General features: G+C 40.2%; 1 protein-coding gene across 2 annotated transcripts; it reads right to left on the reverse strand.

Annotated features, from left to right (window-relative positions):
* Window positions 1-1,380: 1,380 nt before the first annotated feature.
* On the reverse strand, window positions 1,381-10,947 carry ZNF518A (zinc finger protein 518A). Of its 2 annotated transcripts, XM_088528721.1 has the most exons (3): window positions 10,886-10,947; window positions 9,405-9,528; window positions 1,381-7,056 (listed from the first exon to the last, which is right to left on the reverse strand). In XM_088528721.1, the coding sequence occupies exon 3, from the start codon at window positions 6,939-6,941 to the stop codon at window positions 2,298-2,300; it is 4,644 nt and encodes a 1,547-aa protein (XP_088384847.1). In that variant the 5' UTR covers window positions 6,942-7,056; window positions 9,405-9,528; window positions 10,886-10,947; the 3' UTR covers window positions 1,381-2,297. The 2 variants fall into 2 exon arrangements, with proteins under 2 accessions (XP_088384847.1, XP_088384848.1); XM_088528722.1 differs by lacking the exon at window positions 9,405-9,528.
* Window positions 10,948-16,117: the final 5,170 nt, after the last annotated feature.

The raw sequence follows: 16,117 nt of genomic DNA on the forward strand, positions 1-16,117 counted from the left end.
CACCTATTTCTGCATAGCCCTAAGCACAAAAGCCAAGTTTTATCTTGCTATCTGCACAATATTACAAGCTTTCTTTGCAGAGTTAAACACCCAAAAAACGAACAGTTTTCAAATTAAGAAACCTCGGCAACCTGGTCAGATCAGAGATATCTGTTACAATACAGGCATTACACATATGATCATTTACTATTTCCACATAGATTTATATGTTTCATTTAGTTCAGAAGTGGTATTTAAGGGATAAATTGTAGTTAGTTGTGTAAAGACTGATATTTTTTTTTTGGATGTGCCCCCTTACTGAAGAAGCTGAGAGGAGTGTTAAGCAGCGTTGCAGGAATCTGCCTGCAGAAAGGGAGTCTCGTGCAGTCAAGGCAGTTGACCATTTCATTCAAGAACTCGGTATCGCCCCTGCACCATTTACACACCCACTGTGATGCTGTCAATTTGTTTAAGCCTGACTTTCTACTGAGGGTCTGTAACTGTGATCTTTGCAACCTAATTTAATGGAAGTCTGACCCGAGAGATTCCTTGGAATCTGATCTACAGCAGAACTCTTAAGACTTCAAGTGGAGCATTCAGCAAAAGCTCATAATAAAGAATTCTATATTTGGAACAATACTTGAACAATGTGCATTAAATAATATAGAGGCAAAGCTAAGAGTAGGGAAACAAACTGTTAAATCACTGCTCAGCAGTGAGGAACAGCTCAGTACTGAAAGAAAAATGTCCATGGACAAAATCACATGTGACAGTGAATTAAGATCAAATAAAACAACCTTATTTCAACATTTCCAGATTTTACAGTGTTCTTCTGCACAGTACTGCATATGGCTCCCAAATTCACAGGAAAACAAGCTGATGGGAAAAGAAAAATGAAATGACAGCAGGTTGACACCTGATGATTCATCAAGACGCTTGCACATAATCTGCCACCAAGGCTCAATACAGCTCCTGGATCCATTAAGAAGGTGGAGGACAAGACCCTGTCAGCACCGCGGAGCAGACAAGGACCTTGTTCACACACCCTCATACGGACATTAAGCAGCATGAAGCTCCCTCCTTTGCAGATCACCCTTACAGTAACCGACGGGAAGCACGGAGGCTCCGGCAAGTCCTACCCTCCTGGCCAGTAAAATGAGAGAGGAGTAACTGAAGCCCGGACTTTACCAAATATATTAAAAAGCAGATCATCTGAGTATGCAACAAGGAAATACTATGTAGTCATTATGGGGGCACATTACTTCCACCTGGAAAAATACTACTATCCAGTTACAGGCCTGAAACGTTGCTCTACCCTTCCTTATAAGCTGCCTCTCTTACAGGGTTTGTGTCAGACACAGTATAAAACAAAAACATTTTCTATAAATGCTTATAGTCATATTCTGTAAACACAAGTTATATTAAATTTAATAGCGATAGAGTCAATACAGATTAGGAATGTTTACCCTTCTTAAACACCATATACATTATGAATATATATACTGTATATTTTCAACTGATTCCATTCTCAGGCTCACTGTATTAAACACAATTGTAACATGTTTTATTAATTTATATGAAAAATACTTCACTAAGAAAGTAGACAAACTGCACAGAAATAGTACAAGTGTCATGTGCATAGCAATATAGCTTAAAGCATTCACATATGGCTTTTTTTAAATGAAACTGGGGAAATGGTCCTATTTGGACCTATGGTTACACAGTTGACAATGTAAACTGCTTCACATCTTTTAGGCACTTGCTAACAATAGTGTTCAATCCCTGAAAAATAAAATCAAGAGTGGAAAAAAATCCCAGGATAGCAACTGTGTGTAGCTGAAAAAAAAAAAGATAAAAATTTATTTTAGTAGTGCATGCACAGAAATGAAAAATAAAGGAGGGCAGGGAAAATAACTTCTGTGCAAAAATTATATCAAATAACTGCAAAGTATAAAAATATTTACATGTTTAGGTTTCTTAAGTATTTACAGAACAAAAGCCCTGAAGACTCATTCTATAGAATAAAAATATAGGACATGATAATAGTAACAAAAAATAATATATATTTTTATGAAATTGTTTTTTCAATTAGTTACAAGTCATCTAAACCACAAAGTCCCTTGATGTATCACAAAGCCTGATGCCAGCAGAGAATCTGTTCTTCCTTTTAAAATACATCCATTTTGCATTATATTTAAATTTCAGTTACAAAACTGAAACCCAGAACAAAATGACTTGTGCATCATAATTCAACTAGATTCTCTTTCTCAAAGGTATACTGCATGGTATTTAAGATTTTCCTTCTTCGCTGGTCATCATTACCCTAATGAATTCCAATCTCGAGTAGCCTCCATCAGATGCCTCTGTCCGTGTCCTACCCAATTATCCTGATTGTCAAATATTCTACCACAAAACCAGCAGCTAAACTTAGCTTTCAAGGTGTTATTAGAGGTAGTTTTTACAATCTGGTAATTGTTTTTGCTAGTTTTTTTCAGTGTCAATTTTAACACAAATCTTTCTTTTACAGGGCTGATAGGTTTTATTGTCCTATGCCTCTTTTGAGAAAGATCCTCAGTAGTTCGGTCCAAACCATTACAGAAAGCTGGCTCCAGGAGAGCTTCAATAGTTCTTTTTGACAACGAAACCTTAAGAACGTGTCCTTTGAATTTAGCAATGGTTTTCATTACATTTACTACTTCTGGAACATCAGCATCAGGATGGTTAAGTACAACAACTGGCTGATTTCGCCGGGGACATTTCACAAGCTGTTTAGAATTAAAAGGAAGTAGTTTCAAAGTCCTCACAGTATCCTTTGATGCCCTTGGTTTGTAAGGGCCACCTGATTCACTAACAACTCCAGTTTGATTCTTTTCCTTGCACTTCCTGTGTAACATCACCTTCTTTCTTGGAGGTTCTGAGTAATCATCCTTTCTTTTTCGTTTGAAATTCTTGTTTCTCTGCAAAACCACAGTTTCTGAACCTTGGGGCCCTGTTTGTTTTAAACGAGGTTTTACTTTTGCGATTCTGTTTCTGGTGCTCCATGTGGACTTGTGGCTAGCACAGCGATTCCTGTTGTTAGCTGTTACTACCTGCGTGCTCTCGCCAGAACCTTTCTGCAAAAGTGTCCCTGCAGGTTTGGCAGAACATACTGGTTCTACAGGACGAATACAACAGGCTGGACTGGAGCTTGCCACAGAGGCATTTGCTGGCATGAACCTACCTGGTAATATTAAGGCATCACTAGAATTAAGATTAGCTTGTTTGTTTGCTAGTGCAGGGGTAGGGGACTGCGTGTTGTCCACGTGTAGTGAGGGCACTGAGCTGCTGACCAACCGATCTGCATCTGCCAGGGACTCTGAAGAGGAAGTCCTAATTTTCACCAAAAGCTTTTGTTGCATGGCTCCAGTTTTCTTTGGTTGACAATTTTGATAATAAGCATTATCCTGAAAAACACTACGTTTCTGTACTACAGGCTTGTTTGGTGTCATACATTTCAGAAAAACGGCCTGCTGTCCATCAGGTAAAAGCGCATAAACACGTTGTTTCTGTTGAACTTCCTGTTCTTCTGCTGACTCCAAGGAACCAAAGACAGCATTCTGATGCTCTGTTAACACTTTCACAGAAGAAATTCCTTTCACAGATGACTCGGATGAGTTTGTAATTACCAGGGGTCCTTTGAATGGCATGCTATTCGACGAGTCATTTGCCATACTACACGTTTTCCTATTACTGGAACTTCTCGTTCTTCTAAAACTGTCGTTTTTCACATCTGCTTTTGAAGCTGGTATGGTTATTTTACCATATTCTCTGGATGCTGCTCTTCCTAAAACATGAGAACTATCACTAGGGACATTTGCAACTGTTCCAATTGCCCCACTAAAAGTCAAAATCATTCCAGGTCCTTTATTTAAAACAAAAGAGGCAGGTACCCCTTTAGTCAAAGGGCCATCCGACGAACTGGTGGATGGAAGAGATTTTCCTGAAACAACCTGCAATCCAGGTTGATTAGCAAGGTGCAAAGGTACAAAAAATCCTGATGGAGGTGACTGAACTAGAAGAGCTTTCTTCTGTTCTTGATGCACCGGTGAAAAGCTACAACTTTGGGCTGTAGACTGCATTTTCTGTAACTGCTGCATTACGGATGCATCTGCATCAGTTTTAAGCAACTTATCAACATCTGCAGCTCTGGATAATTTACTCGCCCCCTGTGAATCAAATGATGCCCTGGATATCTTTCTTTCCCTCCCACAATGTATGCCTTCATTTGCGCTACATCTCAGGCTCAAGTCTCTCTCACATAAAGGAAAGGCTACATTAGGAGGCGGCCTCTGACACTCACACACAGTTGCTGGGCTCTTTAACTGCACAAAGGCTTCATTTCCTGTGTCATGACTCGAAAGCAACTTGTCAGAATGAAGTTTTACACAGTTATTTGACTTGCTGTGGAATTCTTGCTGAGTAGTTGCTTTCACTTTTAACACATCTTGCAATAACTGATTTATTTCAGGGGACAAATAATTAGCTGCCTGTTCACTCTGTAATGAGAAAACTGACGTGATTTTAGGCATTAAGGCTGAGTTAACACAATCCATGGCATTTTCTTGAAATTTCTCTGCTACGTTCACAAAGCCCTGATTTACGTTAGTGTCCAAATACTGCTGGCCATTACTATGCTGGTCTTCCACAAAACACTCTCTGCCAATAACACATTTAGACTGGCTTTTAGAAGACATGTAGTTATTCTTAGTGTTTATGTGTCCACAGGTTTTATTAATATTTGATGGAGATGATACAATTTTTTCTGGCTTTAAGCCTTTTACTAACTCTGAAAATGAAGATGGAGATTCGCCTCTCCTACTGTTTTGAAAAGAAAATGTTTTGCTGGGTAAAAATTCTTTAGTTTTGTCATCTGATGACATCCAAATGCTACACTGGTTATCTGAAGTGTCAATTTTTGAATAATTATGAAAAGAAAGCAACCCTTCATTAGAAGAATCAACGGAAGATGAATAACACAGATTATTAGTTCCATTATTATTATTATTCAGGCCACCGTTTTGCTTTTTCAATTCCGGGAAGAAGGGCATTTTCATAGGGTCACAATGAAGGGAATTGGCAATCGTAGGTGGCAATACCTGAGGAGGACTCGGAGGACTATAGCTTCCCCATGAGACAGTACTTCGAGTTCCAACTTTTGTCACCTCATCACATGGAGGCACAGTTGAGCCCAACTTCATTTGCAAATGACTTGAACTTTTTTCCACAGCTACATTCGGTGCTACAGTTTGGGAAATACCTCTACCACACAATGAGGAGTTATTTTGTTTCTCCACTTTTGTTTTTCCTGAATGAAGAGCAGAAAAAGAGAACGGAGTAGAGGTTAATGCGTGAACATGGTTGTTCTTCAAGGCTGTCTGCTCAGTCACATGTGATAAAGCACCTGAAGATAAGCTACAGCCATCAGCAGTCTGTAGCAAAGATGCAGGGCTATCCTTAACTGCATCAGCTTTCTGACCCAACAAATGTGAGTTTTGCTTACTCGTAGGTAATAACTTTATAACAATATGTTGCTTTCCATCTACCATTTTAAATCCCATAAATTTAGCGCTGTAATTTGCAGGAACTGAGATTTTATTATTTTTGACCATCAATACTGTGGGCCCATGAACAGCATTCTTCAGTAATCCCAGGCCATAACTGGCTCCATCATCTGCTTTATTGTATTGAGTAGTAGCAGCAGAGAGCATCCCACCTGTGAAATTATGCTTTTCGCTATATATAATTTCACCTTTTTCTTCATTTGCTTCCACATCTCTTACAAACTGGTTCTGCTCCTCAGGTTTCAGGTGGATTTTATTCCTACTTCTTAATATTTGTGAATTTTCTTCAGGATTGTCACTCTCACTGCTTATCTTTTTCCGTCTCCAGAGTGCTTTCTTTGATGTTCCCGTTTTATACCTTTTTAACACGAGCTTTAATCCCGCAGAGGTCTTTACTAGTCTTTTCTCGCATTTATCCTTTTCCAGTTTTTCTTTTGCATACAGGTGGTCTCTATGCAAAGCTATAATGTGTTTTAAAAGATAATCTTTCCGTGGCGTGCTGTAAGTGCAGTACTGACAACCAAAAGGAAACGTACCAGCATGGACAAGAAGATGTTTCTGGAACTCCTCTTTTGTAAAGCTCATGTGACGGCATTTTCCACAGTTATATGGAACCTCATTATGTCTGTGAATGTGCTGAACAAATGTGCCCACATCCTGGGTAGAAAACCCACATTTTTCACATTGAAAGTGACCATTTACACAATGCTCTGCTGTGAAGTGTTTTGTCAAATCCAACAAAGTGTACATATGCTCATCATTACAGAGCTCACATTTGACTAAAGTGCTGCGATGGGTGCGTCTATGCTGTTTGAAGGACTGAAAGTCATTAGCTGAGAAGTTACACATTTCACAAGGATACAAAGGCAATTCGCCATAGTGTAACAACTGAAAATGTTTCTGTAGATCATTTGGGCTGTATCGAATATTATCCTTGCACTTTGTGCAAGTGAAATTAAGTATCTTTGCTGTCGTTTTCAACCCTTCCTCAAATTGCACTTCTGGTTTATTTTGCAAGTGGCTTCCCTCTGAACAACTGGGACTGCTTCCGTTTATTTTCTCCAGATTTAAAGACTTCCTTGCAGTCTGCTGTTTACACTGAAACAATTTCCTAAATCTATCAACTTCATGTTTCATTAATACTTCATTTGGAATGTTCACCTTGGGTAAATCAATTTTCACATTTTTCAATCCATAAGAGAAACTGACATCTACAATTGCTGGCCGAGGCATCATACTTAGAGTATCATTCACCAGTGCTTTTTCCAAAGTAGTATCCATAGAAAGTTTCTTTGCAGCATTGTGGTTTAATAAATTATTTTTTTCTTTATCACAAAAAATCCGTTCCTTTTCCGATGGCATTGTTTTAAGTATTCCTTCTCCTTTTGGGGGAATTCTTGAGATTTGTCTTAGATCCTGCAGCAAACTACCATGCAGAATTATCCTCAAGGTTCTAGAACTTCCCCATTTTATTCCCCTGAAATTAGAAAACAAACATAGCAAATATTATTTCTAGAGCAAATGCAATGAGAACAGATTACAATCCATTAATGAACACATGGCAATCTTTGAAGTCATCGCTATAGTAGCATTTGAAAGAAAAAAAAAAAGCATAAGGCAAAAAGAAGGCACTATATTATACCTTTTTTTTTTTTAAAAAAAAAAGCAACATATTTATGGGGTGAGGTGGGGGGAGGGAACCTTTAAGGGATAGCTACTGAAAACGAGGAAAATATTTTGGTACTTCATTACCTCGATTTTTATCCTGCTACAGCACTGTAAACATCAGAACTGAAGATTTTTGCTTTTAAATGAAGTTAGTACTTGCTTTGGGATCCGATAAGCCCAGATTTTCATGCAAATATAAACTCACTACCTCCTCTGTGACATGGGTCATTAATTGTGCCTAGTCGAAGTACTAAAAACAAGCCAAACTCAACAGAAGTTTTATTATTATTATTATTATTATTATTACAGGCTGTTAATTTCACAGTAGGTAACTATTGTTCTTTAAAAAAAAAAAAAAAAAGAAAAAAAAAAAAAGATTTCTTTCACTAATGGAAAAGTGACCATTATCAACACACAGAGCACCAAACCAACTCAGTCATCACAAATGAGTCATGAGGCCACCTTTAGTATCACATAATCGAAAGGTACAAGTTTAAAGTAGTAGAAACCAGTCAGCAGATGTAAGTTTAATTCTGTTTCACGCTATAGGTTCTACTATAGTATTTTTTTCTTCAGAACACGAGTATGAGAGTGAGCAGTACTTCCCCATGGATTCAGAGGCTTGAGTGGGTAAGCTCAGTATCCTTCTCTTTCTGTGGATTTCACATTGACGATTCTATAGTGGGCTCCACTGACACTTTACACTCAAACACCACTCTCACGTGTCAACATAAATCAGCAGAAACAGAATGACACAGAAAACAACTTCCACTTCAAAAAGTGAAGGGGAAAAGGAACATTGGAGTTGTACTGCACTCACTCTTGCCTTCTATATTGTGTTTTTTGCTAAATACTTTTTTCAATAGTGAAAAAGCCATAGCATCACTGTCTTCTTCAGTTGCAGAAATTAGTAAGTCATTGGCTGAAATCTGATCAGATCCCCCCCCGTTCCCCTGTCCACCCTGAAGCAATAAAAAATTGGAAGTCATCAGATCATCCTATTTATTCACATTTAAACTGAAAGAATAATCACATCCGCGCCCTATAGCACTCAAGCACAAGACCTTCAAGCCATTATAGTCAGCATCACTAAGGTCTTCCAAATATTTTCTCATAAACCTATGAAATGAGAGGATCTAGTATTAAACACATAAATATTTAACAGAAAAAAAAAGGAGAATATTTTCAAGGCCATTTTTATGTACCCCAGCCAGAAGTAAGAAAAGCAAAACATATTTTTTAATATATGTTTTATTGTATTCTTAGAAAAGGATATTAACAATTCTACACAATCCTTGAAAATATCATAAGCAAACATCTCTACCTTTTATAAGGGTTTCATTATTAAATTCAATTAATCCTATTCTTCAATTACAAGACCACATACTTTTCAACTATACATTTGATACTCAAAGCAACTTTAAGAAACCACACCACACTGGGAGTCTCTAAAATTACTCCTAGGCATTCCATCCTTTTTTTTTAAATTGAACAATACATTTCCTGTCTTCCACACTGACGATTAATACATGTGATATTGCTCTACTCTGAGCATTAAGAACAATTCACATATATTACACCCCATCTGCACCAAAAAATACTGTATTATAATGCTTGCTCCTGCCAGTGCCAAACCCCTTGAGGCTGAATAGGAGTAAGTTGGACTACAACATAAATAAGTGACCAAAACATGGCCTGGGTGTGTCGCCTGACAAACATTTATAAATACAAAGATGCCATGAAGCTTACAGGTTGCATCATATAGTATATTATCCCCAAATAGCAGCCTGTTGTTCAAATTAAAAGGGAATACTGTCAGATACTAAAACCTGAAATATTTATACGACAGTATAAAACCAAAAATGGATTCAAAATGGTGCAGACACCAAACCTCAAGCTTTTAATGTGGGGCTGGTGTGCTCCTCGGTTGGGCATCCTTTCATTAATCAGATAAAGTGTAAATATGCTTTGCAAAGTATCTCAGCTGGACATTTCCAAACTGCACTGAGATCTCTAGATAATTAACCATGAAAATTAATTTTGTTATTACTGGGCACCATGCAAATATCTACAAACACTTTCAGCATAGTAAATGACACTATTAACTTGTATAATTAAAAAAAGGATCTTTATTTTATCAAAAAAAATCAAACTTACTCATCAAGAATAGACTAGACTTCAATTCTTCAACAGCCTTTTTAACATTTTCCCACTCTCACAGAAGAGGTAAATATATAAAACTCGTAAAAGGCCACAGTCAGGAGAAAAGCTGAAAGAACGTCTGCAAACAAAAAGACAGATATTTTTAAAGGTATGAATGAAAGCATGACGGAAATCCTTCTATCTTAAGTTGCATGCATTTTTTAAATTAGAAAAAAAAAAGTAAACACACCATCTTCTCCCTCATCAGAGAACAACACTGAATACATCACAAACTGTAAATTTATGATTGGAATTAAGAGATAGCAATTAAGCTCCTCCTAAAACTTTTTTTTTTTAATCTTCATTCTGCAATTATTCACAGGCATTCTTAACTGTGGCAAGTATACAGACATAATAACTGCTAAAAATACTAATTGGCACTTCAGTCCATCAAACTTTAACTTTAACCTAACACAAGCTTGTCTTGGAGCAAAACAAAAAATAAACCACAGGAAAAAAAAACTTAGGGAACTAAAGAAAAAGTAATTTCCACCAAAAATTTTGCAAAACTAAAGGAGAAAAAAGTGGTACATGCACAATACTTGGAACATCTTTGAAATTAAATATGAAAGCAAGCAGACTGTTAAATAGATATCATAAACACAAACTCTGAAAATATTTAAGTGGACAGTGAACATAAAGCTACTCACGCACACACAAAAAGTGCAAGTGCAGAGCAATTTCTAAACCTCGTTTTTTTCACTCTATGGGTGCTTCGATAAGTGTTTTGTCAAAAAAAAAAAGCACATGGAGGAAAAAAAAAGTTTCAGTTACATAACTTAATCTAACAAGAATAAATAAATAAGAGAGTCCTGAGTTTAGTACCTTTTGGGAGCCGATTTTGCATTTAATTAAAAATAAGAATATTTTTTTTAAAAAAGGGAGCTGCAGACGCCCTCCCCGGCGGGAGCACTGCCAGGATTCCCGCAGCACCCGCGCACGCTCCAGCTCTGCAGCCGGCGCCGCTGCTCCCATCCCCGCCGCCCCGCGATGCTCGGGCAGAGCGGCCACCGCAGCGCCCTGGGGTCCCCGCAGCGGCTCCGCGGGGCCGCCCCCCCCGCCGCACCTGCGGCCCCTCGCGCAGCGCGACGCGGACGGGGACAGGGCGGCGGTGGCGGCGGCGGCGGCTCCCGGACCTCGCGGCCGCCACCGGGAGGCGCCGCGCGGGGCAGCCGCGGCCGCCGCCGCCACCGCCCGCGGACCCTGGCGGAGGGATACGGTGCCCGGGTTGACATGAAGCGCCGCTCGCGGGGCCCGCCCGTCCCGTCCCGCTCCCCGCCCGCGCGGGGCCGCGGCGGCGGCGCGGGGCTACGCGCGGGGGCTGCGCAGCGCGGCTCCCTGCCCTGCCGCGGGTCGCGGCTCCCGCTGGGCCCTGCGCCGCCGCCCGTGCCCTCCCGCCGCGCCGCGGCCCAGCCCGTCCCGTCCCGCGGCGCTACCTCGGCCGCCGTCGCAGCGCGGCGCGTCGCTCTTGGCGGCCATAACAGTTTCCATCCGGGCACTCCGGGGCCGCCGAGCGCGGCGGCGGGGGGTGGGGGCGGCCGCGGCGGAGGGATACGCGCTTCACCTGGCGGCGCGGACGGAGGCCGACGAGGCCCACGGCGGGGAGCGTTCGCGGCGGGCGCGGCAGAGGGGGCCGCGACGCCGCCGCCTCGTGCGCGGGCGAGACCCTGGGGCGGCCCGGGGACACGGCCGGGAGCGGCGCGGCCTCCTCTGCGCGGCTCTTTGCTCCTGTTTTTACACGTCCTGCTGCCCCAGCACGTGTGAAAGCTAGTGCGGCCGTCACGGGGCACGTCTGTGGGCCCGTGTAGACCGAAGATGGATGAAGTGCACAAAGTATGGTGGATGTCCATAGGAGAGCGCAGCAGTGAAAGCCTTGGGGGCATTATACATGAATTAGAGTAGTTGGTGCATATGCAGATGCTCAAAATAATACCAAAATCAAAACTGAAACCACTACAAAAAGAAATATTTGCTTAGTAACACATTATTATTATTATTGTTACTTAGAAGAAGGATAGACTACATATGACACTAACACAGGGCTGTAAAGATGTGCTGCCCATGGAAAGATAAAATCATACAGAGTATGAAGACACACACAAAATGGTCAAAAGGAACAAACGACGACCATGGCAGAAACAGGGAATAAAGATGACTCCCGAATGAAAAGGACATTGAAGAGGAAAATCTTTCTGAGCTTAGCCTCCAAAATCAAACCAAGTAATCCTTGGGTGTCTGCTCCCAAAGAGGAAGAAGCTCAAACCAACTCACAACTGTTTGACTGAGAAATCGGCCAAATTTTCCTCCAGAAATCTTACCACATCTTCTAATTCCAACCAAGTTTTAAAAAAACACTGTGGGATTCCTGAAGGCCAGTGGTCATGCGGTGAGCAAGCCAGGTAGGTGCCAAACCTAGATAAAAGGGCAGATAGGTGTTAGGCCTAGACAAAAGGGCAGATGGGCCTCAGAGGGGCACCAGGGTGCCGGACCTAGCTTGAAAGGATGAAAAGACTGTTGAATAAAAGATAAGGAGCAATCAGATAAGGAGTCAAAGAATTAAGACAAACAGGAAGAGGGGGACGGTCATTAAATGGGAGGACCGTGGGCACTCACACTGTATAGTTAGATGCGTAGACGCGGGGTCTTGACCAATCCTTGTAAAGAAGCGCTCGCGTGTACGGGGAAATCTTGCATATAAGCGCGATTGGAACCCTGAATAAACTGGCACTGCTTGATCACATTGATCGTGTCCGTGGTGTCCGAGACCCCCGCGTCGACAAAACACTGTTTGGTAAGGATTGGATTTAGGAGCAAGGAGGCCTGTTGCTGTCTTTGAGTGTGTGTGTGCGCACGTATAATAAGGATCCATTCACAAAGAACATATTTTTCATTCCTCATTCACACTGACATCATTCGCTTCCCTTGTATCCTTGACTGCAAGACCAAATGAGTAGAAGCCACGCTGAATTTCTGTTTTTTTGGCCCAAAAGAGTATCTTCACAAATCAAACTATATCACAGATTCTGCTATGCCCAAATGAAACAATTTGTACCAAAAGCAATATACTGAGAAATATACTGGTACTTTACATGCAAATCTTGAGATCATTCTTCTGGTCTCTAATTCGTTACATTCGCATAAATGGTCAAGTGATGAGTACAAATTGTTCCGGCAGTGTTTTGGATCTGCAAGCTTGTTACAACTAAAGAACAAAATGAAAAGCAGTATGTCTATGGCTCTGCCTACAACCTCACAGTCAGAAAAAATATAAGAAAAGAATTATCCACAGAAATCATCAGAGTCCAGCTTGCAGCTACAGTCCGAAACTTGTGTTAGAATACTTGTTTTCCTAATGCAGGGATGAAAAGTTACATTGCATTGTCACCCCTCCCAACAGATTAGCACGTAGACATAGAAGAAAGTATTTTACTTGTAGTGTATCACCTTATCACTCAAATGCAAAATACATATGAATGTCAAGCACAGGAGAAAAAAAAAAAGAAAACCTGCAAAGTAATGAGATTATTCCAACAAAAGGGGAAAAAATGAAGGAATACTGTCCAATTTACCATATACATTGAGATTTGTTGCAGTATGGGAGTAATCAGAAAAGATGTCATCAAGACAAACCCAACAATAAATTTATATTGGGATTAAGATACGTATGGAAAAAAGAAGAGAGTTGACTGCTTGGTGAAAAAGGATAAAAATGAGCAGACCCATCAAAAAAAATCCATTATGCATTAGCTCCTTATAAAATAACCATGAAAGCTCCTTATCGCTAAAGTCAGTGTCCCCCAAAACTCTCCCCCAACTTCCCTACATAGTAGCCTCTGGCCTTCCCATTTTGCAGAAGTCCTGAGAATACAAACAATGACAGTCAAGGCTGCCTCTGAGATGTGTTTGAATGTTCTCGCTCATGGAAGTGGAAACCAACGAACACAGCAACTGCCCTCGCACCACTCCCAGCTGAAACACGAAACTGGAAGTTATTGAGGAAACTGAAATGAGACCAAAGTCTTAGCACAGGGTGCTCAAGTGCTTCAGAATGGAATGAAAGATCAGGAGAGCAGATGTATTTCTGAACATACTGATGTTGACAGCAGAACCGCCAAGTGACATCAGGCACCCCTTGGGACTGAGTACATGAATGCAGATTTGGTTATTTTCTAAGTAGTTTTATGTTATCCTTAGAATATGATGTCTTTAAGGTAGTATCAAGCACTGCCATGTCTTAAGGATGAATGAATTCTGCATAAAAAAAAACAGAACATCTTTCGCACTAAGAGATCACTCATAGTGTATCTAGGTAGGCATGATATATAAGCATCGCTGTTGAATTCCCAAATTCTTAAAAATCAGGAGTTAAATCCATGTAAAACTACTTCATTCTTTCTTTTTTTTCCCAAATTAAATTGAATTTGGTTCACTTTACAATGCGAGTCCCTGAGAAAGATGTTCATTTGCAAGACAGTGTCATATTTACACATGAATTATCCCATAGCAGTTCTTTTTTCACCAAAAAAGTTCCTCCAACATCTGCAATCAATTTTATTTTTGAGCATTGGGTATTGTCTCCAGAATGTATACAACCACTGTAGCGTACTGGCATTTTAAAGATATTTGTACTGGAACTAGTCTCCAATGGAGTAAATATGTTTTCTTTGAACGCTCCATTTATATTATTTTGTTTACATGTAAGATTACTCTTTTAATTTACAGTTCATTACAAGAATTCGAAACAACCATCTAGCAGTTAGATTGCTCGTCTCAGACATCTTGTTGCTGTCACAGCAGTTCTTTTCTAACTCCTATGAACCAGACATTTTTAAAAGAAATAGCAGACACGTCTTTGCTCTTTTTTGCTCCAAATTCAAAGATTGTCTTTCTAGACATTTGGCCCACCAATGCTAAGTAAAATCTGTCAATTCCTAGGCATAATTTTCCTTCTCGATCAGGTTAGTCCATGACTCCTTCCACCAGGATTTCAGCCTTCTGCTTCCCGTGATATTGTCCACCCAGCTGTAGCCATGAAGAGAGAAAAATCCTTGGTATATTTTTCATCAACATTTTCAAAACTTGCTATCTTTTAGGAAAGCAAATAGTCCTTGAGCTGCCCTGATGATACAAGACTGTAGGAGGTACTGCCAAGCAGTACAGAAGAATATGGTTATGGCCTCATTAGACCCAACCTAGGAAAGAAATCTTAATGAATTGAATTTTGTTATTTAATAGGTATATTAAATGATGAAATAGGCAGATGTATGAGATTAAGTTGTTCTTGCTGTTACTGAAAACAGCAGAGTGATTCCGAATTTTATCCATTATAAATAAAGAATGATTTAGCCCATGTCATAAGAAAAATATCAGGAGCAGGAAGTCTTCCAGAAAATCTGTACAGCCAATAGATGAACAATGTACGAAACGAGCACTCAGATCAAACCACAGAAGAAAAACAGAATGAATTGTTTGCATCTGTTTTTACAGATGTAAGTACAGAGCTCGTGGAGGTTTCTGCATTAGAACTCTTCTTTGTGGAATATGTGCAAGAGAATCTGTCTCAAATTAAGTGTCATTAAAAAAGGTTAAAGAACAAATCAACAACACAAACTAACAACATGGCTAAGACCAGAATCAAGAGCTCTAAAGGAATAAAGAAGGAAATAAGTAATCATCGTGTGTGATGTGAACCCTCTTCAGTTAAAAGTGATTTCGAGCCAAAAGAATTGGAAGATAGTACATGGACAGGATTTATGGGGAGAGCAAAGAGCTATTATCTCCCAAGTCTGATGCGCGTAGTGAACTGACAGAAATGGCTAAGCAAGCAAAGGATCCATGGATTTATAAATATTTATAAAAACAGGACTTTGGAGTTCATTAAACGCAGGTTTTGTGACACGTTCCACAAGTATCAGGCATCTCAGGCTTTGAGATGGCCTCTGTGCCTGATGACAGGGAAGAGCTTGTTGACAAATGTTAATTAGATTTTTAAAGAACTTTTTAACAAGGTCTTCCCACAAATGCTTCTAAAGGAGTTAGTTGCCTTGGTGGGGAAAAAAAGTAGTGATAGACAGAAAGCAAGTTACGGGAATTTAAATTCAATTTTCTTTAAAGTTTCCAAAGACTCCTACAAAAATTTCTGTTAAGGCCTCTGCTATTCTGAATATTCATAAATAGACAGGAAGGATGAAATACCACAGTGAAAAAGCTGACAATAAGCTCTTCACAGTTTTCTGCAAAGAACCACAGAAAGGGTTCACAGTGCTGAGGAGCTGGGCAAGAAAGCGGAAGATAAGATTCAATACTAACATAAAGGAATGCACGCAGGGAAAAGCAATAGTAATTTTCCATAGAAAATGATGGGCGTAGTAGGTGGTATAATAGACAGATATGAAAACCATGTTGGGAACTCAGCAATAACCATAAGGGTAATAAACACAAATAGAAGTTAAGAATCGTTAGAAAAGGAATAGCTGTAGAAAAGGATAACTGGAAGCACCATGTAGCCACTACCTGAGTCACAGATCCTCCCCAGCACACACGGCTCTGCTTTGCCTTCTCAGGCGGGATTCAACAGAACAGGGGGTTACGAAGCAGGAAGGCAAATGTACGGAATGGCTTCAGCGCAAGAATGGAGAAACTCAGACCTCGACGCAGGGTAACTTAGA

The sequence above is a fragment of the Tinamus guttatus genome, unplaced genomic scaffold, assembly GCF_059628265.1.
Source record: "Tinamus guttatus ecotype Peru unplaced genomic scaffold, ASM5962826v1 Tinamus_guttatus_pri_ptg000314l, whole genome shotgun sequence".
Taxonomy (NCBI): Eukaryota; Metazoa; Chordata; class Aves; order Tinamiformes; family Tinamidae; genus Tinamus; species Tinamus guttatus.